Genomic DNA, 25619 nt, shown 5'->3' on the forward strand with positions numbered 1-25619 from the left:
TGACAAAAAGAATCAGACTGTATGTGCTATAGTAAAAACAAAGGTAGATAGTAATTCCAGGTGTGTTAATCTAGTGATGGTCCCACTGATTCTGACCTTAATTTGACTGACAAAGTTTAGTTAAAATCATAGAAAAGTGACATTCATCTAAAGTATCTATTCTTTCTTATTATATTTGTCTGGCCTCTATTACCTTAACTGTCTGTATCCTCTTAACTCATCACAATTCTGGGTTTAGAAAAATTGTATCTAGCATTGCCGTCTTGTGTTGCAGTCCTTATAGTGCATGGATGGATGTAGTTTGCATATTGAAAATCAGTTTTTAATGGTAACCAGTTTTGGGAATTAAGTTAATGAAGTCATGTATTGTAGTTGGCTTTGAGGTGCTGGCAATTGGTGCTCGTGATGCCAGGTAGCATGGCAGGAAAGGAGGACTGGAGTCACACCATGTTTATGTTGTCATGCTGAAGTGTAGAACAAAAAAAAATCTCAACCTTTCGCCGTGTGCCCTTTAGTGCACAGTTTATCATATTTTATTACATTAACATTGTGGTTATAGTAACAGATGAAAGGAAGTCCATTGATTCGCTAATCAGCAATGCTGAGTTGCCACCATGTGCAGCATTGTAAACAACTGCTCCAATCTCCTGCAATACCACTCCAGCTGATTGCTCTCATTTAATTTTTAAATCACTTTATTTCCCAACCATATTTAAGTGTGCTGTTGATTATGTTTTTGGAAACGATTGTTTTTAGCCAGCCGTGTGATTGATTTGGAGGACATGTGCTATATGCAGTGTTTTATCACTCTGTCCCTCTCTTTCTCTGTTTGTCCGTCCGTCCGTTCATCGGTCTCTCCCTTTCTCTTTCTGTAAAGCTGCTATCAGTTGTAGGCCTGGCAGGGAGGGTAGCAGCAGGGGAATGCTGACTGTCCCCTTTTTGCTGCTGAGCAGTAGGAAATAAACAAGGTTGAAAACCTCCTCAAAGCCTTGTTACTGTTGTCAACTTCTCTCCCTCTTTGTCTGTCCGTCTTGCTCTCCCTTCCTCTCTCTGTCAGAGATCAAACCAATCTAACATCCGGTTTAAAAGTTCAGCTCTCACAGACAAGAACTTCTGTTGGAACAGCTTTTTTATATGTCCTTTTAAGTATTTAAAGCCTAAAACCTCCATGGACTTAGAAAATAAAGGCAACCCAGAGGGCCAAGTTCAGGTTACAGAGGAACTCAGCCAAAAATAATCACTTTGCTGCTGCTTTGCAGAGAGAGAAAAGGGCATGCTCAGACTCATCCTTTTTAAAGTATCTTGAGGGGGAAAGGAGAGAGAGGGAGAAAGCGAGAGGGAAGTGAAGAGATAGAGGGGTTCACCTCTGTTTGTAATCCAATCTCATCCTGATTCCAAGCTGTTTGAAGTTCTGTCAAGAGAAATAGGCTTTGATCATGTGGACCTAATGAACTGAGAGACCAGAGAGGGGAAAGGACAGAGTGGAGTTTTACTTCTGTACTACAGCCCTCCTTCCACTGATTGTCTGCTGGTTGAACTAAACACAGAGCATTGTCTCGCAATATTGCAATTTTCTTTATCTACTGAACAAATATAGACAGGATGGTAAAGATTAGAGTGCTTCTGCCTATTCCTGCATTTTATTTTGTCTGCTGCTGTGCAAATATAATTTGGTTACATTTTTTTACTACAGAAACACCAATACACACATTTTACTATTTCAAGTCTGTAGTGATGAAAGAGGCATGCCTCACACAGGTTAGTTTTGAGGTAAATTTATACACCCAGTTGCCAGTTTATAAGGTACCCCTAGTTAGAACTAATGCAGTCTCTAAAGCTGGGCATACACTGTACGATTTTAGAAATGTTGTGTAACTCCTCCTACTGAACGAGTAGATTGTTTGCGATTTAAAGCCAAAGCTCACGATTTATGTGCCCACACTGTACGGTCCGATCTTCAGCCACGACCTGGGTGCCCACACACTGTATGTGTAAAATAGAGGAAAAAAATGACCGAACGATTTCTGACATGTCAGAAATTCATCCGACGGCTCGTATTCTGCACGGAAAACAACGCTCGACGAAGTTAAAATTCGGTCCGACCGTAAAATGAGTTGTGTGGCTAAAAATTCGGGCCAGGAACGAGCTAAAATCGTACAGTATATGCTCAGCTTAACTCAGTGTTCAGTTTTTGTTGAAACTACTTCACTCCAAAATGACTTCAGTTGAATCATCATCTCTCTAAACCACTGTCAACAAAAACCAAACACCATAACCTTCATGAATGTAGGATGTATTGCATGGCTGCAGTAGTTTTAGACAGGTGTACCTCACTAGTAACTGTGTGTAATGTTGAGCAGCAGTTAGGTCAACAGTGTTTGACTCTATACGGTCAAATGTCTTATTTGTTCGCAGGGGAAACACTTGACGCTTCACTACTGAACCTCTAACAAGCTATTATGTGTCCTGGATCCTGATTGGACAGTGTGGTGTCACAGTCGCCCTTCTTTTATTGCCATCCCCCTTGTCCTGCCAAAAACAATGATGTCACCCTTGTTGCCATGGTACACAGTGGGGCGAGCAGGAACATGCCAGAGAGAGAGAGGGAGAAAGGAGGAGGAGCTGCTGCTGTGTTTGGGAGGCCATGCTAAAACTAAACATACATGGAGGAAGAGTGGAGGAATAGAGCACACATTTCATTACAGTACAAAGCCTTTGCTGTGTCTGTGTGTGTGCCCTACGGCCTTCTGAATGATTTAATGATAAACTGGTTTTCACCCAGATTTTACGACCTCATGCAACCAACAGTAACCGTGTTTCCTCCTCCAAAAGAACACAAGTTTCCACTGTAGTTTACAGGAAACTTCCTCGAGCGATAAACACCGCTCAGAATATGTTTGCAGTGAACAAACAGCACAGTATTATGCTGCTAACAGTATTTAGTCCAATTTCCATCCATATTATTGAGTTTCTTTTCATTTGTAAAATATTATTGTCACTTTTGTACTATTTTAAAATAAACACAATTTATTTAGATCTTCAGAATCAATAATACAAAAATGAACAATATCCAGAGTTGACCACGTTCCAGTACAACAAGTCGGAAAACCTATTGGGGTTTGCTCTTGTCGGATTAGCCATTGTGAACTATTGTTAGCAATACCAGTTAATAACAACGCATTATGTCGGTATTTTGCACATACAAACACCGTAGCAACATGTCCACAGTTGTACAGTACTGTGTGTATGACTATTTTATTGAGACACAAATAAGACAAAAGTACTAATAAATAGTATATTACTACAGTTTTTTTTACTGTTGATGCATGGAGCAGCCATCTTGGATTTTGAGGTTGGGGTTGGTGAGGTTCGTCCCGACTTTCCGAGTTGGAAATCTGACTTCAGGGGGCGTTCCAATTGAAATTTCCGCCTGGGAACTCGGAAATTCTGACTTGGATCACAGCATTTGTGCCTTTGGCTTATTTATAACTGCCTGTCTTAAACTGTAAGTCATGTAATTTGTAAGCATAGCACAATAGGCAGAAACATTTAAAACAATACTGTTTGAATGATTCAGTCTCTACTGTGCTGCTAATCAGCACTGATGTGGGTTTTTATTTATTTCTGCAACGCCAATGCCAGAAAAATAGTCTCCAAAACACAATCAACAACGCAATTTATTATTGTTTGTAATATAAAATTGTTTGAAATGAAACTGGAGCGACCAATTGGTATTGCGTTGCAAGGGGATAGTGTTAGCAACTAACAGTTTCTTCTCAGAGTATGGGAGTAGTTTCTGGAGAAAACTGCACGTAGGAATGGGACTTTTAGTCTGGGCTTTATGTTTTGTTTGGGAAAAGTCAGACAGATACACAAGGCCGAAGCAGTGGAAAGTCCCCGTGCTGAGACAGAGCCAGTGGTAGTTTTCCTGATTCTCTTTTGCTCTTACTCCCACTCACTGACGACTCTGTAGGCCTCCTGTACCGGGACAAGACTGGAGGTTCGCAGAGAGCGTCAGACACACAGAAAGAAATAGTTCACACCACACACACACACACACACACACACACACACACACACACACACACACACAAACGTATGCAGAACCCATCCACAACTATTTCTTCCAAAATATTCCTAACCAGATACTCCTCTGCTTATGCCAGAGGTTTGTGCCTCACTCAGCAAACTGTATAAGTCAACAAAATCCAAAGTTTGAGCTGGAACACAGCATGTATAGTAGCACTGTCATGGAGTAGTTTTTGTGGTCAGCTTGTTTAAAGTGGCAATAAAACAGTTGCCTTCTAGTTGAAAACACCATCATTTCGACTTATTACCATAATTTACATCCACGGCTGTTAAGCGCCCCTTTGGGAGTGTCGGCACGTCAGTTGACAGCAACAGCACAATAATCACATAGTCACGTTTGAAATGACCAAAAGTATAGTCAATTGTTGTCTTGCAAACTTCTATGAAACTTAATTGTACAGTTTAACCGTTTTTTTTTTTTAACTGTGCACGTTCTATGCTTTCAATTTTGTCTGGTTTTTATCTTCTTTTCCTCTTCACAGTTTGTGTAAAGCTGATCTCTGCCCCATATTGAAACTTTGGAATAGAGGTTTAACATCACTAATAACTCTCTACCTCTCCTTTTATCTTGTCTCGTCTCCGCAGGTGAAGCAGCTTTGAGGGGGGACCCCAGACTCCAGTCCCTGTCTCTGTCCTCGTCTTCTTCCTCGTCGTCCTCCTCTTCGTCGTCGTCGTCCTCATCTTCCTCCATCTCCAATCACAGGACGGGTCCTCCTCCCATCAGCCCCACCAAGAGGAAGCTGAGCGGGGACCAGGGGGACAGCGACATGGACGACAACGAGCATGTGGCGAAGATGAGCCGGCTGTTTGCCACACAGCTGTGAGTACACATACTGAGAATGAATGAACAGGCACACTTTGACACTTTCTAATCAAATCCATTATGAAGACCTTGAAATGCATTATTTTTTCTAGATACTCATTTCCTGAGGTTCTAGTGAAACATATTTATCTCCAATTTTCTATCACTGCACCTTTCTCTTCACACTTCTGTCAAACACACATAGCCAACTTGCTGCCGAGAAGCAACACACATACAAGACTCAGTGTTTTTAAAAGAAGTCATTTTTTACTCGTGTATGCCAGTGTTTTCTGTTAGCCATGTGTTTTTGCGGGCTCCTTGCTTGGCGAAGCTGTGCACAGGCAGGCTTTCTCAGAAGTCCCAGTTTGGACTCCAGGGTGCTATGCCAGGTTTAGCTGGCTCCACAGTGTTCTCCTTATAGCCGCAGATCTCTGGAAGCTTGGAAACAGGGACTGCACAACAGAAAGATTACTCACATCTCCAGCGTTCCCACATTCCCACTTCCAGAGATTCCAGAGATTCTGGAGCGTTGATTGGCTGTGAAGGACTGCTGGGGCCGGGGGGCAATGGAGTCAGATCCCCCCCCCTTCTTTCTCACTTTGACTGAGTCAGTCATGGGACTCCAGCCATTGCTATTTATTGCATAGGCAGTCAGGGAGATGTTAGGTGGAGCTGTGCAGTTTTGCATGCATGTTAAGTCTTGCAATATGTCCTGTTGCTGAAAATACAAGTAATATGATGAATTAATGACAGGACAGCTGTTATTATGTCACTTATTTCATCGCAGTTATGCTTGTCAGTCAACATGGTTGTGAGGTGACACAATGGAACACAGTAGATGATATGCTGGATATACTGGAAGCCCTGGTATTAAGAGTAGAGCACAGTTACTGATAGTGGATTTATGTGGTTATTGAGCAAGTGCAAACACACACGTTGAGCATGGCTGCACACATAGCACATACTGTCACATGTGCATGCTTGCACAAACACCTGCTGCACATTTGCACAGTTGAATTGAAATCACAGTTGTAGGGAACACTCAACATGATTTTTTTTTAATCAAACACTTCACCACATTTAGACTCAAAAGGTAACTCTGGAAAGTTTGCAGCTGTAGTCGGCTTGTTATCGTAGCAATTACAGTGAATTACAATAGCGAACCAGGAGTCGTAGGAAATGATCAAAGTCACTGCAGTATAATCCACTCCAGACAAAATAATCTGTGTTCAGTAAGTTTCAAACACTTCACAACGTAGCTAAATAAACTACTTTAATGGGGCATTCTCATAACTCAAAAGCTATGCTGGTTGCAAGGTATTAGCAGTTTATTGCTGAAGCAGAGATAATAAATAAATCACCAATGAATGAGAGGATCCTGTTTTTTAAGGGCCGTTTACCTGGTGAGTCTCACCACCACAAAACTGATTGAGAAAGCTGTATATATTCACTCCCCTGTGTGACAGGGCAGTGGTATTTTGGCGCTGCTTGTGTGTTACAGGTAGGAAATCTATGATCGAGTCTTCTAGTGGCACATGGAGAAGGGTCTTTGTTCCTTCATCTTGTGACCGACTGGGCTCACATAACAAAGGATTAGCTTGTGTGTCTTGACATTTGTGCAGCGTCATCTTGTTTTCTGTAATGGATGTGTCAGTGGTCGGAGACTCGACATTATACTCTTTAACCAGGCTGTAAATCCATCTTCCCACTCGGTGTTTCACTCTGTTGTCTCAGTTGTTTTTCACTCTCTGCGAGATACTTTTCATGCACGATGCGGTTGACTTCTGCATACATTGACAAGCAAATGCTCCTACTCGCGTATCACGAGTTGGATTTTATTTTGTAAGTCGGCATGACAAAGTACAATGGGACTTATTGTCATATCAGCTTTCAGTTGGTGTCGCAACTCCTCACCGCAGCCTCTGAATGCAGCCATTTTGTGGAGTTAAACTTAGGTTCTGTGAACGCAGAACTGATCTTAAAAAGTCTTTCTAACTGCTCATTGTACCATGATTATTTCTTAGAAGTAACCCGTGATAAGCCATAATCCCTCTATTTAATCTTCACTTTAATTATGACCTTGAAGTCCTTTGGCTCTAGGTGCTGTAGGTTAATCTCTACCCAACAAAAGTCAATTGCTAGTTGACTTGCTGCAACTTGAAGTTAAATCCGGGGCTTTCTCCGAAGCTTCATCGAGATATAATTTATTTGAAACCCAATTGCCTCGGGGCCATCCTAAATGTGTCTTTATTTTTAGTCTTTTAATTTGAGGTTTTCTCTGAGGGCATTCTTTCCCTGGCAAAAGGTAATAACTGCAGAGCGAACTTGTTGAAACCTGCAGTCAGAGTCAGCCTCTGAAAAGTTTTCCTCCTCGTTTGAACTGTTGTGCCTGTCCAAAGAACAGTGATTACACTAAAGTGGAGAATGATGGGGTTGTTGTTACAGAAAAAGTCAAGCTAAAAATAGCGGGTAAAAACAACATCCATAGAAAACATCGAAGGGTACTTCACAGCCTACTCGTCCTTATTTCACATGCATGTGCTTTCTGCTTCATTTAACTCATCTGTCCATTGTAGGAACAGTGATTAGGTTTAATTTGAAAATGATGGACTTGGTTCTTGAGGGGAAAAACTAGACAGAAAACCAGAAAATGAACCCCTGCAACCTTTCACCGCACACACACACAGACATGTACTACACACACACACACACACACACACACACACACACACACACACACACACACACACTCAGTTCAAATGTCCAGAGATGGTTATCTGACACCATTCTAGCTGTTGGATTTTGCTGGCTGCTTCTGTCTGTGTAGCTTGTTTTTTTTTTGTCTGCACTGATTACTCTACCCAGTGTTGTCCCTGCATGTTTAAGAGCCTTTGTGTTCAAAACTTTTTCACTGGTTTGCTTGACTGGCACTTTTCCCTGTGTGCTGACTATATTAGTTGCTAAAAAAAATTGTGTTTTTGTCGAGCTGCTTGTCAAGTTGGCGTTCTTTTGTCTGTAGGTTCAGTCATATTTTAGGTGAGTGTACACACAGACAAAACACCTGACACCTCAGACATGAGGCGGGGCAATGAAGGAGGAAGATCAGGTTTCTTTTGTTGTCGAATCCCAACAAGCTGAAGTCAGGGGGGGAGAGAGAAAGAAAACTTTCCGAACCAACTCAAGCTTTTTTTTTTTTAATGTGGAACTATATTAACAGGCATGATAAATTAGTGGATTTTGTTATTGTCAACAGCCTGTGTATTTATAATGTGGTTGTGAGTGTATTTTCTTAGTGTTTTAATAGTGACGTTACTATTGCAATACTGAAAAGTTTATGCCATGGTAATTCTGCATATAAAAGAAGTGAAGTGAAAACCTTGGCAGTCCTAGCGGCAGGCTGATATGTGGATGTGATCTCTGAGTCATGCGTTTGTGCAGGTATGCACATGTGTCGTCCTGCGTACTGTCCATACATGCATGTGAGCTTGCCCATCTGTGATCATCTGAGTGTGTCTGTGTGTGTGTGTGTGTGTGGTGAGAGGGCTCCTTGTCAAGCAGCGGGGGCTACTTTCTCATTTTCTCTGAGGAGTAGGAGGAGTCTCGAACAAAGAAGCCTTATCCTGTCCACTGGAGCCTGCGGGCTGGAAGCTTGCTGCTGCCTGCTCGCCTACCCGCCACTCTGCAGTTGTAGACCCGCCAGTATAAAAAGTCCTCTTGCTCAGCTGTTTCATTCCTCCTTAAGAATTAAGAGCCAGTCACCAAGCAGGGTTTTGTATAGGCTTTTAATTGGGGGAATATAACTGCAGGAAAGTGTATTTTGCAGCGGCCTGGTTACATGTGACTCAGTTGGCTCCAGGTTTGTTGATTTCCTCAGGGAAGTATATCAAAATTAAGGATTTCTTGTCTTTCATTGTCAAGTTGACCTGGTAGTCATTGCTTTGGAGCAGATGTTCCTTTTTTTGTTGTGTTCCTCTTGTTCTTGGTCATGCTCTTTAGCCTGATAATCAGGCCATTTCTTTTCACTTCATTATTTGAATCGCTGAAAAAAAAATCGCACATATGGATAATAACTCAGAGGTTTGAAATCAAGCTGTTGTTTTTTCACAGTAGTATGTAATCTTTCTTTCGCATTCATGCAATGCTACTCTTAAAGGCAATTCTGTAGGAGCTAAAAGCAAAAATCCAATTTAGTGAGTTTGCTGCAGTACAGTAAGTACTGTAGCATACAGAAAGTGCAGCTGCTTTCTACTGGGAACTTCAACAGCAAGTTGTTCTCATGGAAGTTTCCCCCCATAGGCCAAAATGGGGAGAAAATAAGAGAGGAGGAGTCAGTGTGGCCAAGCCAGGTGAAGTCATTGTTACCCTCTTGTTTTACATGGGACTGGACTATTTGTGTAGTGTGTGTGTGAAAAGGAAGGAGAGAGCATGTGGGAGTTTTTTTCTCTGTGTGTCTGTGTGTGTGTGCTCTCATGCTGTTTTCTTTGCCTTCTTGTTGCGGCTGTTCCCATATCCGATCTGTCCCAGGTTTAATAACAAAGGATTTTCTTCAGTTCTCTTTCTCTGCAGTCAGTTAATGTGCTTGATTTCTATCAGTATTTCTGCCTGAGTGGAAATCTGAATGATTTAAAACAGCTTTGTAAAGAGATTTTTGGAATTAGTGCAAAAGTTGATATTACTCGCTTTAGGTATTAAAGCATAATACATGTTTTAACATGGCATTTTGATTAACTCTATGTAATGTTTTATATTGCATGTTGTAAGTTCAAGTACGATTAATAGTCTAAATGGCATCTGTTAAGGTGTATTTCCTCCGGGTTTTGACTTTTCTATTTTAAAGGATACAAATATTATTGCTAACTTCCGCTCTGTCCCGCTACTAAAGCCTGGACTGAGCAGAGTAAACTGTGTTGAGATGTTTGTATACTTTATATACATAGCCTGGGTACGCCCTGTGGCTCACTTTCTGTGTGTGTGTGTGTGTGTGTGGATGTGTGTGTGTATATATCCATTTTGTGGGTTTGTGCAGACCTCGCAGAGCTTGGGCCTGGTTGTAACCTGTGGTTGAGCCTTCATCCTTTTTTTTCTTTTTTGTCGTCTTCTCCCCTCTACGCCCTGATTCTTCCCAGATGTTTCCTGTGTGTATCTCTCTCTCTCTCTCTGTGTTCTCGCTCTTTATTTATTTCTTAAAGGAGTAGGATATGAATCTCTGCCCAGCCAAAGATTTATAGTGAGGTTTTCTCTGAAGACTTTGGAGCACAATTGTGAGAAAAGGCGTAGGAACTTTTATAGCTTCTGTATCTTTGCCTCAAAGTATAATATAGCTAACTCACCAAATTGGCAGTCTACTATAGAGCTAAACCTGGAAAACTAAACCATATTTTTAAGTTTTTATGTTTATATTTGTTTTATTTAGCTTTCCATTGTGACAATTAGGCAAGCTAACTCGTACAAAGCTGCTTGTTAAGCCGGCAAGAACAAATTACAAGTTTGCAGATTTTACATGAATACAGGCCTGCAACTGTCTTCTTTTTTTTCTTTTTAAATCATTCAAACACATGATCACAGTCTTGATCTTCAACTTGAGGTTAACTTGAAGACAGGGTGTCATGTGAATGGTTACTTAAAAGGCTGTACTTAATGACAGATGTGAGTGGTGTAATATTGTTCAAGATATATGACTATATCATTTCTGTATTGAGGGTTGAACTCTCTGGGTTTTAAATGAAGGGATCTTCCAGTGAATGCCCACCACAATGACTACCACTAATGCCAGGCTGCACATAAGCCAGGCTCTAGTAAAATAGAATCAAATAGATATCTGCTCTCTTTTTCATTGTGTCAAGATGTCCACTCTGATGGCAGTCACATGGTCCTCATTTTGAAAATGAACTGGAAAAAAAAGCCTGAGATAAAGTATCAGCCTTCTCCACTCTTTGTACCTACTGTTTTAAAATTGTGTGTGTTGATGCCTGAAATCAATATAAAATAATAATAAAAAAAAATGCACTCCTTGTTTTACCACTTAAACAAGGTCCAAAAATAACGTGTGGAAAATGCCAGCCGCTTTCATCCTTTTATCCAAGGTACTTGGGAGGTTGCACTCCTGTCGCGCCGGCCTTACTGAACAACCCAAAACCTGCGTCCTGCTATGATGATGATGATGAAGTTGTGGTAATTTATCACTTTCTGCTCAATTTGTCTTTTTTTTTTAAAAAGTCTTCAGTTTGGTTGACCTTTCAACTGGATGTTGTGACGTCCTGATTGGTTAATTCTTGTCATATGACCTGTACTGCACTTGCTGCATTCGAACATGGATGTATGAAGAGAACTGGATACAACGTTGTAGGAGGGCTCCCATTCATTCCTATGGCAGTTGCTCAGTGGCGCATGAAGCCAAAATGGCTCAACCGCCGAGTGATAAAGTACCCGGATCATCCGGCGATCTTCCGCATCCATTGGGCCCATAGAGCAGGCGCAGTAGCGTTTCATCCTCCGCCTCCCAGCTCTCGGTCTCGGTCTCATTCACATGAACGGAGGAAGGAAAACAACTCTGGATTTGGCTTTTAGTGCATTTTAAAACTTTTAGGATCTAATGATTTAAATAAGGGCTATTCAAGTGTTCATACTGGGAAGTGTCTATTATATAGAAAGTAGTGAATGAGTAGTGATATTTAGCCACAGCTGGTAAAACCTGCCGGGACAGTCAGGAGGTTTCTTTCTATAAATGCCTGCAGTCAAAATGCTGGTAATGAGAGCTCCCTTGATCTTCATATAATTGAGTGCTTTCTCTCACATCCATACATACATTATTAGATCTGAGCTTCTCTCCGTCTGTCCTGTGGTGTTAACTCCATATTGATGCTTGATCCAAGAGCGATAAGTAACGCAGTGAACATTTATTGTGAAATCAGATTAAGCTGCGTCCCCCACCTCTTCCCCCGTCTCCACTCCTCTTGCCTCTTTTTTTCTTCACGTAGTCTCCCCATACCTCTTGTAAGTGCCAAGTCCCAGAGTTTTCTACTTTTTCAAAGTCTCTCTCTATCCCCCACTTTTAGCTGTCATTCTCTCCTCCAGCCCCAGACCTGGCAACCCCCTCTCTTCAGCTCTAGCCCTTGTTACCACCCCCGTGCCCGTGTCTCATGTGTAGCCCTTCCATCCGCCCTCTGCATCCTCTCCCCTCTCTTCCCAGCTGCGACCCTAACGATAATTGAGAGGTGAGTAAGAGAGACAAAGACAACAGGGTTCGGTTTTGAATGCCTGATCCCTGGCATGAAATGCGGTCCCGGGTTTGGTGGGCAATCAGGCGAGTGGAAGGCGGGGGCGGCGGTGGTGGATTCGACAGCCACGCCATTCATTGGTCGGATTTGTTGATCCCGTTCACTGGCTCCTGCGACGGCCCCTCTTGTGCGAGGATGTGGGCATGCCTGCTCTTTGGCAGCGATTAAAGTTTGGAACAACTTCCACAACCTAACTCCAGACCCAGCTGCTGGGAGGGGATGAGAGAGAGGGAGAGCTGTATTATCTGTTTGCCTCTGAGCTAATCTGCGGCTGATTGTTTATATTTGAAGATAACCCAGTTATACAGGAGGACTTTGCTTTGGAGATTAAAAGTTGATGTCTCCTGTAGAAATTATTCAAACAATATATTCATTATTATGATAGATATTTATGTCATTAACTCCAAAGTTATTTTTTTGACTATTTGATAAGGAATGAAACACTATGAGAAAACATAAAAGCTTGTTGGTGAGCTGTCGGCCAGGGTTTATAATAGCGCTGCCAAGTCTCTCCCTCTTTAACCCTCAGGAAGTTTGCTGCCGATTGTGAGGAAAAAAGAGAAAGAAAGACAAAGAGAGAAAAACGAAAAGGGGGGTCTCTGCTAATGTAAGCTCTCGGCACAAACGAAGGAAACTACTGACCTCACTCTTTCTTATAGTAGAGGTCCGGACCATTCACATGCAGCTCCCCCCCTTCCCCACCTCTCCTCAGCTCTTCCTCTCTCCCTCTCTGTATTCTGTGGAGACTATTTATTTGTGGAGGACGCTGCTGTGGGCTCCAGATGCCTGACCCAGCAGTCAGGTTGCCTGGTCACATGGATCTACAACTGTTTGCCTGAACTTGTTGTTTTGCATCCAAACAAAAACCTTAAAGGGGCTGCTGCAGCCCTTTTTCACTCTTGAGTCTGTTTTGTATTCTCATTCAGACTTTTTCAGGAGAAATAAATAAAGACAAAAAGGGGATTTCATATTATAGTGTCCACCAATGTTTGATAATAATAATACATTTTATTGTTTTTTCCCCCAATTGATGCTTCAGTGTCTTTGTTTAGTGTATATATCAGCGTAGGAAGGAGGAAGTCAGTCTTGTGGCTATGGAGTTTGAGAGAAAAGAAGAGATCGCCACAGTACAGTAAATCTTGCTCCCTGTAACTGGGCCTCAAATAGTAGGAGGAGAGTGGAGCTGCAGTGAGGCTGTAGTTGAACACACACACACAGAAAACACAGACCACATTTGACTCACTGAGCAAAATAATTGCTACCTGTTAAACTGCAAGCAAGTGTGCACAGTATCAGGCACCGCCACTTCACTACATATCAAACAAAGTCATTATCATCAGAGCTGGAAAAAGCAGCCAAACCTGTGTTGTGTCAACCTGTCGTTACACTAAGCCCTTATCCCTATCACTGCTTTTTCAATGATTAAAATATGAGCTCACAGTTTGGAGAGAACAGACGGATTTTGTTGCGGTGAGAAGTAATTCTCTTTCACATGGAAAGTGTGGTCAGCCTGCCTTCTTTCACCTTCATAGTATTCATCTCATGGTTGTGAGTGTGTTGCAGAATAGAAGAGTAAATAAAAAACATACAAACAGACACAACTTTAACAGATTAAATCAAGTGATGAGATGCAGTTTGAGACGACTCCTCAGCTTGTTTTCTATGCTGCATTAGCCCCCGGAGGATTTCCCAAGTTTTCATCAGACCGCAGTGAGTGCAGCTGGCTTGAGGCTCACTGGAGAGATAAAGTTGATTCGCTGTACTGAGGGGAACCACTTTACAGCTTTGAACTTTGTGCCTGTTTGCCCCTCTGTGCAGCGATAAGTTTGGAGTCCATCCATGTTGGATAAAGTTAGGAGAGTGGTCCTTCCTCCCTCCTAGTCTTAACAGCAAAGAGAGAGAGTGTGTGAGAGCAGTGCTTGTACCAGCAATATAAGAGTGTGTATTTGTGTGTGTGTGAGGTCAGTATTAATAGCTTCTGCTGGTCCTGCAGTGTTTGACACAGAGTCCCATTTACAATTGTTCCTTTGTTTATCTTCCCTCTTTTCTCCCTCATCTCAACTCCCTCTCTCTCTCTGAGCCCCTTTCTACCTCTCTCTTTATTCGTCTCCACTGCTTATTTTTTATTTTTTTTCTGTCCATTTTCTACCACGACACACCATCTGCCACCAGTCTTCCTCATCTTTCTTTTGAGCTCATCCCTCACACCGAGGGTTGGGTTTTCGATAACTTTGGATCAGGTGTCATGTTAGTAAAATGCAAAGATTTGTTTCAGCTCCAAATTTCTTATCATATCCTCCCGTTTTTAGTAGGAAAGATCAAAAACGCTACTAAACATTGGGGTAGCAGTAATTTAGCTAAATATGTTATCTGTCTGTTAAAACTTGAGTTTGAGTTTTCTTTTCTTACTTAAAATAGTTGGAAGCTAAACCAAATAGATTCAATACGTCCTGTTACTGAATTCAGAGAAGGTATATCGCCATTGGACCCCAGCCCTAAAATGAATACACAACCCAATGTGCAGGTTAAATTAACGTGCCCCTCTCTTTCCATCTGTTCCCCAGCAAACCTAATGGAGACTACCGCAGCTCTCCCATGTCCAAGGACCGGAGCAGGAGCCCCATCGAGCGCGTGGTGGTGCCCAGCGCTCTGGGAGTCCACAGCAACCACCTGTACAGCCATGCCCACCACCACCACCATCACCACCTGGCCAGCTTAGCCGGCATGGACCAGCCGCTGGCGCTCACCAAAAACAGCATGGTGGAATCTGCGCGCAGCAGCACGGCAGCTATGGCCACAGTGCAGCACGCAGTCAGCGCCGTGGAACGCCAGCAGGTAACACTGCACTTCCTGTTTCTTCGGTTCTAGCTCTGCTTACATCTTTTGCAAATTGTTGGGTAGAAACCTCAACTTGGTAGGTCCCCCCCACATGATGTGACTAATGTGCTTTCATTAGCCAGTCTCCTTGGATGGTGGAGAGTATGAATTTCCTATTTGGCTTGTTAGCCAAGAAGGGTTTAAAACCCTGGTGGTCACTAAATCATTCTCCCCGCTCCAAGCTTCAAACCTCCCTTTAGTCTGTCTTCTTTACTTCAATATTTCCCACTTTTTAAAATCCTCTCACTCTTGACACAATTGTTTATGTTGTTTTTGGGGATCCCTAAATGTTGAATTTGTGTTTCAGAATCGTCCTTCAGTGATCACATGCGCCCCAGCCAACAACCGCAACTGCAACCTGTCTCACTGTCCGGTCTCCCACAACGGCTGCGCGAGCCTCACCAACAACTTCAGGAGAATCAACAGTGAGTGCACTCATGCAAGTTGCATCGACAGACGCATGACATCCTAGTTCTTTATATTCTAGTATATTTGCAGTCAGTGATGGTGAACATACAGTATCTCAGTAAGTAATTGACACCGATTGTTACCGAGTAAACTTTACTTGGCAAATTTGTCCCTAAAAGTGGATATCATTTTGGGAAAAATGATTTTCCCATACAGTGCAGTTTGTGGGAAACCTCTCCGCGAGTGCAGATCACCCTCCAGAGAAAACGCAACCGCTCATACTCTCCACATGCAGACTGACTTATATAACTAGTGGTGCTGTCAGTTTTCTGTCAGGGAGTCTCGGAGGGCTCAATGTGCTTTATTTACTACCTTGTCTGTTATCTCTGTACTGTAAAAGTCACTTTGAGGCCGCAGCCAAACACATGTCTGTATTATTCGGCCTGTCTGTGAGTGTCGGTCATGTTTTCTGTGGGTTGGTAACTTAACTGTGGCTGTTTTTTATGATCCCAGTGAAATCCCTATGATCTCATTGAGGTTAACAGTGAAACTTAAAACGGTGATTTAATATAAAAAACGACAATGAAAAAGTGAAGTAGATGTCGGAGTTAGTAATTTTCCATTGAGCTCAAATGCACATTACCAATGTTTAAGCTGATGCTAGGCAATAAATTGCCCACTGAACTTTATATGAGTGAGTTTTAGAGATGTTTCTGTTTTTCATTGTGGGAACTAAAAAACTCTCTTTCTCCATCTCATCCCTGTTGTAGCCAATACAGCCTGCGACCCGGTGATTGAGGAGCATTTCCGCCGCAGCCTCGGGAAGAACTACAAGGAGCCCGAGCCCACCGCCACCAACTCGGTGTCCATCACGGGCTCGGTGGACGACCACTTCGCCAAGGCACTGGGCGAGACCTGGCTGCAGATCAAAAACAAGGGGAGTCCCTCGTCGTCCGGCAGCAGCCCAAACTCCTCCCCTGACAGTCACATGGTCAATCACAACCACTCCCCTTCCGTGGTCTCCTGAAGGAGGAGGGGTTTAAGAGGGAATCACCCCTCTTTCCTCAGCCCTCCCAATCATCCCGGCTCCAACACCCACGCCTTTGTCACTTTGGTCTGTCACCAGCATCCCAGAGGGAATGCCTGCCTGCTGGTCTGCTAAAAACATCTAAAAAACCCTCAAGCCTGCTCTCTCTCTCTCTATGCACTCTTAGAGGATCAATCAAGCAATAACAACATGGCCGTTTTTTTTCCCCTTCTGTCCTCTGGCATGGTAATGCAAGACAATAATCAGCAAAGAGTGATGAGGGTTTGACTTTTTTTGGGACTCGACTGGAGCGTCAAGCAGCTCCTTCCAATCATTCATCATCCCTGCATGTCAAGCTTGGAGCAAAGTGTCTGTAGTAATATGTACATAAAAGAGAGAGAGGAGAGGCGGTGTTTTAATTATTAATTTTCTTCTTTGTTTTTTTTGTTTCTTTAACAGTAGTTTTGTGTACTGCTTTTGCATTATGAGATGCCCGATATTTGAAAGAAAAGTTAAGCGAGAAACACTTTGGAGGAAAATAATCACAAACCACCTGACTGTGCTACCAAAGAAACCTCAGACACCGATGTTTATCAGCGCCCACCCTCGAAAACAAAACAACAAAAATCCATCCTTATAATCTCCCTCTGTTTTCATCTCTTTTCCTTCTCTCTCTCTCTCTCTCTCTCGCTCCTGTGTATGTGTTCTGGTGGTTTTGTTACTGTATGTGTATACTGGCCGACTTGGTGTGATTTGCACTACTGCCGTAGAGGTTAAAGGGCGGCACTGCACACACTGGGACTGATGAAGCTGATTTTGACACAGCCTGGTATTATCCAGCTTTTGTTGGATCCTCTATTTGATCCCATTGACTGTTATTTATAATCTACTTGGGCATAATTTCATCCCGCCCCTGACAGAAAAGTACAAGCCACATTATTATGCATTAATCTACCAGTATAAAATGTCAGAGATGTGCAAAGTAATACGTATTTGGATACCACGTGCTCCAATATACAGTGAACTTTGTCACATCACTGCATGTGGATTAGTGCAGCTGTTGGCTACAAACAAACACATGCATTGCATGGTAGGCGGAAAAAAAAGGTTGCTTACATTGCCACCTCGTGCATACACCGTTCGGTCTACTACAACTCCTTAAATAGTGCCAAATTGTTGCATTTCATTTCACAAGCACAGTCAGGTGATCAAATCAGCCGACTGGTGGATGGTCCATGGACATCCCGGCCATTATGAGAGGAGATCAGGGCTGAAAACGCAGCTGTACGACCTGCAGTGTGCTGCTGAACAATGTGCTTTGATGTGTTTCACAGGCTTAACTGCTGACAGTGATGAGGAGAGAGATGACGCTGCATGTCACTTTGTGGTTGTAAAAAAGTCTAGTTTCTCGACCGGGGGAGAGAAGATTATTCCGATCTCTTCAAACACGCCTTTGTTTTTGTATCTCTTTGAACACAGACAGGTGTTGTAATTATATTTGGCTTACGCCCTACTACCCCTCCCCTCTCCTACACACTGTGGTTTGGTAGATTTCTACAAGGTTTGAAGGGTAAACTAATGCTTTTTACAGATGCATGTTTGTTTTTTTGTTTGTTTCGTTTTTAATAGCTGGTATCTATTAATGTTTTTAAGCAGCATTTCAATCTTAACTATTAGCCTTTTTTCATTCGGACGTTAGTTGTTACTTCTTTCGTTGTCAGTAACAGACATAGACACTATACACTCACTGCTGGGTCAGTCGTACTCCATATTATTATTGTTATTGTTATTATTACAATTTTGTATTTTTTTGTTTTCCATTAATATCAGTATGGTAACAAACATCTATAGCGGGACAGCCTCCGGACAGGCTCTGTTTTAACGATGAGAGCTGCGTTTCTCCAAACCATCTCGCCACGCTGACCGACTGGCTCATTCCCCCTAGCAGAGAAGAGCGGTGGTCGCTTTAGTGTCGAGTTGGCTTCGGGATGCGCAGCCTGTAAAGGTTTTCTTAAGATGTTGATCCATCGGTGGTACAGGATGCTACAACCTTCAGCATGACCGAGCTGAGACACCAGGTTGGCACAAATCAGTCAACAGGGGCCTTGTTTTCCCTCAAAAGCATCTCAAATGGCTAAGCACGCTATGATGCTTTTGGGAAACACGGTATTGTTTATGGTTAAGAGCCAGTGATGACATCCAGAGCTGTGGAAAACATAGCAAAAAGATAGTAGCAAACAAAACACTTGCTGATAATTAGGGGGCTTATCTGAATTTATGGTGTGATGTCACGGCTCTCAGTTGACTTTTTGTGTCCTGACTTGGTGTCCGGACATTTTTTTTGTTTGTACTTCAATGCTTTTCTGAACAACATTGTATTGTTTGCTGCAGTCTGAGAAAATGAATTTTACTCTGTTAAAGAGCCTGCGCCAAGGCGGCATACATTCCTCCTATAGGGAACTTTGTACAGGCCTCACACACACACTCAGTATCTCCATATCAACAGACAAGAGCTAATAACCAGCCAGGGCCACAACGGTCACATAGTTTGTTTTTGTGTCTTTTCTGGATTTACAAGGTGTCCACTTTTGCTTTTTTCTTTGCATCAGGCAAATTGGCCATTCATTCATACCGTATGATAAAGGAACAAACAAGCATTTATGCCATAAATACATACCGTATAACATTTTTGAGGACATTCGGAGCGTAGGATTTAGAGAACTGGGGCTGTACTCTCAGTCTAAATGTGCTTTCTGTGGCAGAGTGGTTTGGATGGTGATTTTCAGCAGGCAGGTTTGGGGAGGGGGGAGCAGAGCTTCAGGAGCTGAGCTTCTGTAAGCACGACCTGTGAGCTAGGATTTGTTCAGCTGACACTGAAAGTCTTCTGATGGTCTCACAGACCCCCCCTTCCTCCTCCTCTCAGATACAGTTAACCCTGATTTAGATTTGATGTAATAAGCAATGTGCTAGAAAACACGAGGGAAAAGGGCTCAGTGTCCAGAGGATTTTTGTTTTTCTATTATTATTCTTTCTCATTATCTTTCACTACCACCCTGTAGGTAGTAGGCTCTCTTTCTGCTTCGGCAACACACTCCCTACACACTGTAGGAAAATCACTTATTAAAAAAAAAATACTTTTTTATAATAGGTAACTATAAGACCATCATTACGCTGTGCGTAACGAATGTACAGAGAAAAAAATCTTAGGTATTTTTTGAGGAACAATTAATTTGTTAATGATATGTAGCTATTTAATTGTTGTTTTTTCCCTGTCCTTATATTGTAATCATTGCATTTTCTTTTTTTTTTTGTGAAAAAGTTGATCTTTTTTTGTTTATAGAGTTTGTCTTGTTAGAGTAAAAGGTTCAAGTGCAGGAACACAGTAAACGTATGAAACCACAATGAGCCACTGGTGTGTCGGTGACAATCGCTACTTCCATTGGTCCCCACCCACTTGTGTTCGATCATGTGACTTCTGAGAAAAAGGAGGTTGTCCTTTCAGAAGCCTTTTTGAGCAAGTTGCAAGTTTTGCATTGATGGAACATGATCATTTTGCCACTAGCCCAATGAGTCCTGCCAGCCTTTTCCCAAATCATTTCCATGTAACTATTAAAAATAAAATAAAAATCAACATTAGTCATGGGCTAGCAGGCAGGTAAAATCTCCACCACTGCATGTAGGAAGTATAAATTCTGGGTTTTGATGACTGTTCTTGGTCTACAGATGAGAACTGAGCTACAAGTAAAAACCATCAGTCCATTTGAGAACACTTGTCGGGTTGGTTTAACTTCATTGAAATCAAAACTGAAAGCTGAACTGATGAAAACTTGGCAGCATTTTCGTTAATTTTTTTGTTGCTCAAGTTCATCTGCTTCATCTCCGTCACCCAGACAGTGAGGCGGAGATCTAAAGCAGCAAATGAGCTTTGGGTCGTCGCCCTTTGTATGTGATGTCCCATCTGTGGAGGCTATTTTGCATCTGTAATCGAGTAAACAACATGGAAATTGTGCAGATAAATCAAAGAGGAGTTGGTCTTTACTCTTGACTGTACCACATTTTACAGGTCCGTTTTGAAGTGGAAGTAGCATGTACTTAGTGGTAGTAATACTCTGAACTGTAAGAAAAAAAAATTGTATCAAGAAAACAGTCAATTTGTGGCTCTGTGTCTCCTCCTACTAAAAAGGTTTTGGCAGGCCACCTTTTTTGTACGTAAAGTAGCCTTGATGAACAATAAAGTGCTTTTAAACCACTGTCTGACTGTGTGGGCCTCTGTAACTGCTTTATTCTGTGTTATGGTTAAGACAGATGCTGGAAAAGGGTAAATGGGTTTTTGGAAAGATGCAGCTATATTGAGTGTATATTTTCATGACAATATAAAGCTCACAGATGTAAACAGAAATAATAAAGAGACATTTTATTCCAGTTTTTTGGTTAAATACTTACAGGAGAGTAAAAGCGTGACAAAAACAGCTGAGAATAGTCAGAATTATGAAAACAAAAAGCCTATTTAATCTCAATTTTGATTATAAAATATGAGGAAAAAGTCTGACTTCTGGCCTTTATTTTGGTAGGATGTATTTTGACTTAACGTTTTAACTTCAATCTCAAATTCTGAAATGAATCTCAGCTTTTCTTTTTCATGTTGCATTTACTGTCTTCCATAATTATCCAAGCGGCTGTTTGAAATATACATTTCATTACACTGAAAATATTGTACATGTTAGCAGTTCAGACAAATAGCACATGGTAGAGTAAGAAAAGGTGACATGAATTGCTCAGACAAACACGTGCATGCGTCAACACAAACAAACAAACCATAAAGACTTTCAGTTTGTCCGTAGGCTCTCCTTAAGATCTAACCGGGCAGGTTCCAGGTTGTCAACAGTCACAATAAATCGTTTCCATATCAGAAGCCACAGTAACATCTGTGTGCATGTTTCCTGCTTTCAAAGGAACAAAGCTGGTTTAAGTATTAGCTGTACTGTATGTATCGCAGTCTCCAGTAAACAGAAAAGGGAGATGGATGGGTTTGCTGAGTTGTCAACTGTGTTTTTGTAATTTCATAATTTATCTGAAGCCAACTGAATGAGCGAGCAGATGTAGTTAGTCAATGTCTTGCCAATGGACTCAGCAACCCCATTAAATGTGTTGATGGAGAGACTGTGGGAGGGATTGAACCTGTGACCATTCAGTGAGGCCCTTAATATAAATGCAGAGTGTTTTGTCTCAGGGAATTGGACAGACTCCAAACACTGAGTGAATGTGACTGATTACACATCATGAAGTGATAGGGACAGGTACATTCTCCCTTGAATACAACAGCTTCATACAAACTGTGGAAAATTAACTTGTTGCATCTCTGATTTTGTTTCTAACGTAACAGTGAAAACCAGACACTAAATATTTTGGCAGTAAAAGAAATCTGATTATTTCTTTGCTTATTATTATTACTGCTGAATATTTAAGACTAATTGACATTTTCCAACTTGACATTACCATTTTAAAATGTATTATAATTGTATTTCCTGTTGCATTGTTTGTTAATATAGTAGCTGACAGGAAGTAAACTTGGACCAAAGCTGTTGCCTTGGCAACAGAATGGATGTGAAACAGTCTACAGGAATTTTAAAGCTTTTTTTTTCAGCTACTTTTCTGAAGAACGTTTTGTAATGTGCTTGGTTTTTATTACTTGATCAGTGTGTCTTCTGTCGTCTACAAAGCCCTTGTCCTTTCTAAATTTGAGATTTAAAAAAAACCAAAGCAGACAGAAACACAAGGATTGAGGAGTGTGAAGTCCGTCAGGGTTTGTTCTTCCAGTCCTTCAGATGCTCTCATCATCGCTCATATCCCAAATCTAATGAGAAAAAAAGACAACAGAAAAATACATCATTAACACGGAAGTCATTATTTTGTGTACAAAACAATGTTTGATTAAAAAGTCTCAACTCAAGGTCCAATTATTCAGTTTTTTTTCTGGGGCTTTTAGCTGCATGCTACAGCCTCCAGTGGGTTGCTGTCCCGAAAAAGCTAGAAAGTGGAACTTGAAGGTGACCCGCGTGTATGTTAACAAACTTAAGTTATGTTTACGTTCAGTGTTTCTCATCACAACGCATCGTGAGAATCCTTGAGTTCTAACAAATGTGTTGAGTGCATTTCCTTCTTCATAAAACATCTGCAAAGCCAATTTTTAAAACACTTTAAAGAGGACCTATTACGCTTATTTTCAGGTTCATATTTGTATTTTGTGTTTCTACTAGAACATGTTTACACATGCTATAATGCTCAAAAAACACTCCAGAAAAGCCCAATCTGCTCTGATTGGTCAGCTGGCCCACTCTGTTGTGATTGGTCAACCGAACCAAACTCTTCAGACTCCGCTCCAGCTCCGCTCTAACTAGCTTTGTTTTTTTTTTGAGGGCGTGCCAAACTAGCCGCTAGGCAGATATTATGCCAATGTGTTACTTGGTGACATCACAACATTACGGAAGAAAAGGCAGGACTTCAAGGCAGGCGTTTCAGGGAGTTCAGGAGCAGTGTTCCTGTGGCGGGGAGTTACTCCCTTTGGGCTTTGTAACTTTGCAGACCTTTTACATGCACAAAAAAATATATAACACACTAAAGGAAAGAATAATAGGTCCTCTTTAAAACATGCATTGTTTACATATATTATGTTAGCTTGCAGTCTTCTTCACTGCCTTTCAAGCCACATTGCAGCAATTCTTTGAACATTACCACCACCAACTGTCCATCAGTGGAATAGCTTGAAACTGGCGGCAGGAATGAGTATTGCGTTATGTGTGTCTTCGTACGCAATACAGACAAAATATGGACCCACTTGGAAAAACACAGGTCCATAGTGCTAGCAGTTTTCAAAAAATCCACAGGGCACCTTTAAAATTATTTTCTCGAACTACTATTTCCAAGGTCAAGAATGAACTTAACAACATGCTAAATGTCCAAGTGTACTCATGTCTATGTACAGTATGTACAGTACACAGAGTCATCAATAATTTACTGGACTTGAAGATGCATGTAAACATACATTGAGTAACCAGAATTACACAGTACAAACCCCGGTGCATTGTAATACAATCCAACACAGAGCAATAAGGGCTCTGATTGTGGCTAGCCACTGAATTAGGTCAAATAGTTCGAACCACAGAGGCTGCTCTGATTTAATTGACTTCTACTAATAGGCATGAATGTTTGATCCAATTCTAAAAGCAGGACACAGATAAAACAGGATAAACAGAAATCCGTCTCAACAAGTGACTTATAAGTCACAACAGAATGCACTTATAGGAGAACATACAGCGCTCACTTCTTGGCTACATGCACCAGTAATATTGTATAAAAGCTTTGATAATAATTACTCACAATCACTGCTAAGAAGTTTCTTACCAGGAAGTGACAGCGGCATGTGACTCATACACACACACACACACACACACACACACACACACACACACACACACACACACACGCAGGAACCTCCTTTTCACTACTGTGTCAGTAAACAACAGCGGCCTTCTCATGGCAGCAGATTCTTCACATTCTCTCTGTGTAAGACGTAATTCACATACCTCTAACACTGTCTGGTATGCTACACACACACACATGGCTCCTAATGTGTACACACAGACCCCCACCCCACACACACACACACTATCACACACACAGTTTGACACATGCATGCTGCATTCCTGTGAATGTGCTGCCCCTTCTTCTTCTTTTTGTGCAGTGAGTACCAACAGGGAATATTGTTTACACATATCCAACCTAATGTATTATTAGGAGCATGAAGAAATCACACATCTTCAATAAACTGAGAAAAAGTGGTCATCATTTGGTCAGTGAAACCGCACAAACTAATAAAAATGCCCATCACAAATTTCAAGGGCACCAAGTGATGACTTCAAATGTCTTGTTTTGTCTGACCAACAGTCCAGAACCAAAATATATCCAATTAACAATGACACAAACAGCAAAACTGTCATATTTGGGAACGTAGTTGGCATTTTTGCTGGAAATTGATCAAAATAGATGCTGATTCATTTTCAATTACTCGGCTAACTGATTAACTAACTGAGGTTGAACTTCAATGAAAATCAAATGTTTACTGATAGGTTTCCAAAATCATTTATTTTATTAGATTTATTTATAGGGTCTGTAATTAAAACATTATTTCCAATGGAGGTTTCCTGGGGCTAGTTGCATAAACGTGGTTTAAGACTAGACATAATTTGAGGTAGGAAAATCCCCTCTCTCCCTGGCTAAGCCTGGGGTGAGAGTTTTGTAGTTAAGGCAACAATCTCTTAGAAGGTCTGTTAGCTAACTATTTCAACTGTTTATCCATTATTTTTAACTATTTTTAGCTAACCTTTTCAACTGTTTATCCATTATTTTTAACTATTTTTTAACTAACTATTTCAACTGTTTATCCATTATTTAGCTATTTCTTAGCCAACGATTTCATCTGTTTATCCATTACTTTCAGCTAACTTTCCAAAGTTTCCAATAATAAATTGATTTTTAATGAATATTTACATGGTTTCCATGGACCCGTTCTTTCATGGACATTCTCTAAAATTAGAACTAAATGACATTTTTTCCTGGAGACTTCACAGGAAATTATCAGTAAATAACAGACCTGTGAAACAAAACATGACCCTGCTTTTCTGACTGATTTTGCTAACACTTTAACGCCCCTGTTTGTGAAGAGGGGTGAGAGTACCGGGAAAAGAGACGATAACTATACACATCGGTACAGTACGTGCTGTGTGCCGAGGCCCCGCAGTAAATTAAAAAGTAATCTGCTCAGAGTACAGCACATGGCGTCATCAGCACACAACAAGAGCCCTCAGTAATTTATACTGTGGATCCAGATTTGGCAGGTTCATGTGAAACAATCAGTGTAAAACATTAATTCAACATAAACACTACAACTGAATGTCTGCCTCATTGAAACAGAGATGAACCTACAGTATGTGTGATCTGGGATGATGCATTAAGGCAAAACATCTTTCACAGAAAAGGCTACAAATACTAAACTCATCACTGATGCGTCTGGGCTGAACCTGGTCCTTAAATTGGAATAAAAAAAACATGCCAGCACTCTGAAGCAGCAGCTGCACTGCTA

General features: G+C 41.4%; 2 protein-coding genes across 4 annotated transcripts in view; one reads left to right on the forward strand and one right to left on the reverse strand.

Moving 5' to 3' along the window:
• Positions 1–20732, forward strand: part of vgll4b (vestigial-like family member 4b) — a 45314-nt gene extending 24582 nt beyond the window's left edge. For all 3 annotated transcript variants that reach the window (XM_037784089.1, XM_037784079.1, XM_037784070.1), the window contains 4 exons: positions 4675–4909; positions 14733–15003; positions 15353–15470; positions 16224–20732. In XM_037784089.1, coding sequence (XP_037640017.1) covers positions 4675–4909; positions 14733–15003; positions 15353–15470; positions 16224–16480 — 881 coding nt within the window. In that variant the 3' untranslated portion in view covers positions 16481–20732. The remainder of the gene's footprint in view (positions 1–4674; positions 4910–14732; positions 15004–15352; positions 15471–16223) is intronic.
• Positions 20733–20879: 147 nt separating this feature from the next.
• Positions 20880–25619, reverse strand: part of atg7 (ATG7 autophagy related 7 homolog (S. cerevisiae)) — a 72305-nt gene continuing 67565 nt past the window's right edge. Inside the window, exon 18 of the mRNA XM_037784056.1 lies at positions 20880–22334. Within this exon, the coding sequence (XP_037639984.1) occupies positions 22302–22334 (33 nt within the window). The 3' untranslated portion in view covers positions 20880–22301. The remainder of the gene's footprint in view (positions 22335–25619) is intronic.

Source organism: Sebastes umbrosus, chromosome 1 (genome assembly GCF_015220745.1).
Source record: "Sebastes umbrosus isolate fSebUmb1 chromosome 1, fSebUmb1.pri, whole genome shotgun sequence".
In the NCBI taxonomy this organism is placed as follows: Eukaryota; Metazoa; Chordata; class Actinopteri; order Perciformes; family Sebastidae; genus Sebastes; species Sebastes umbrosus.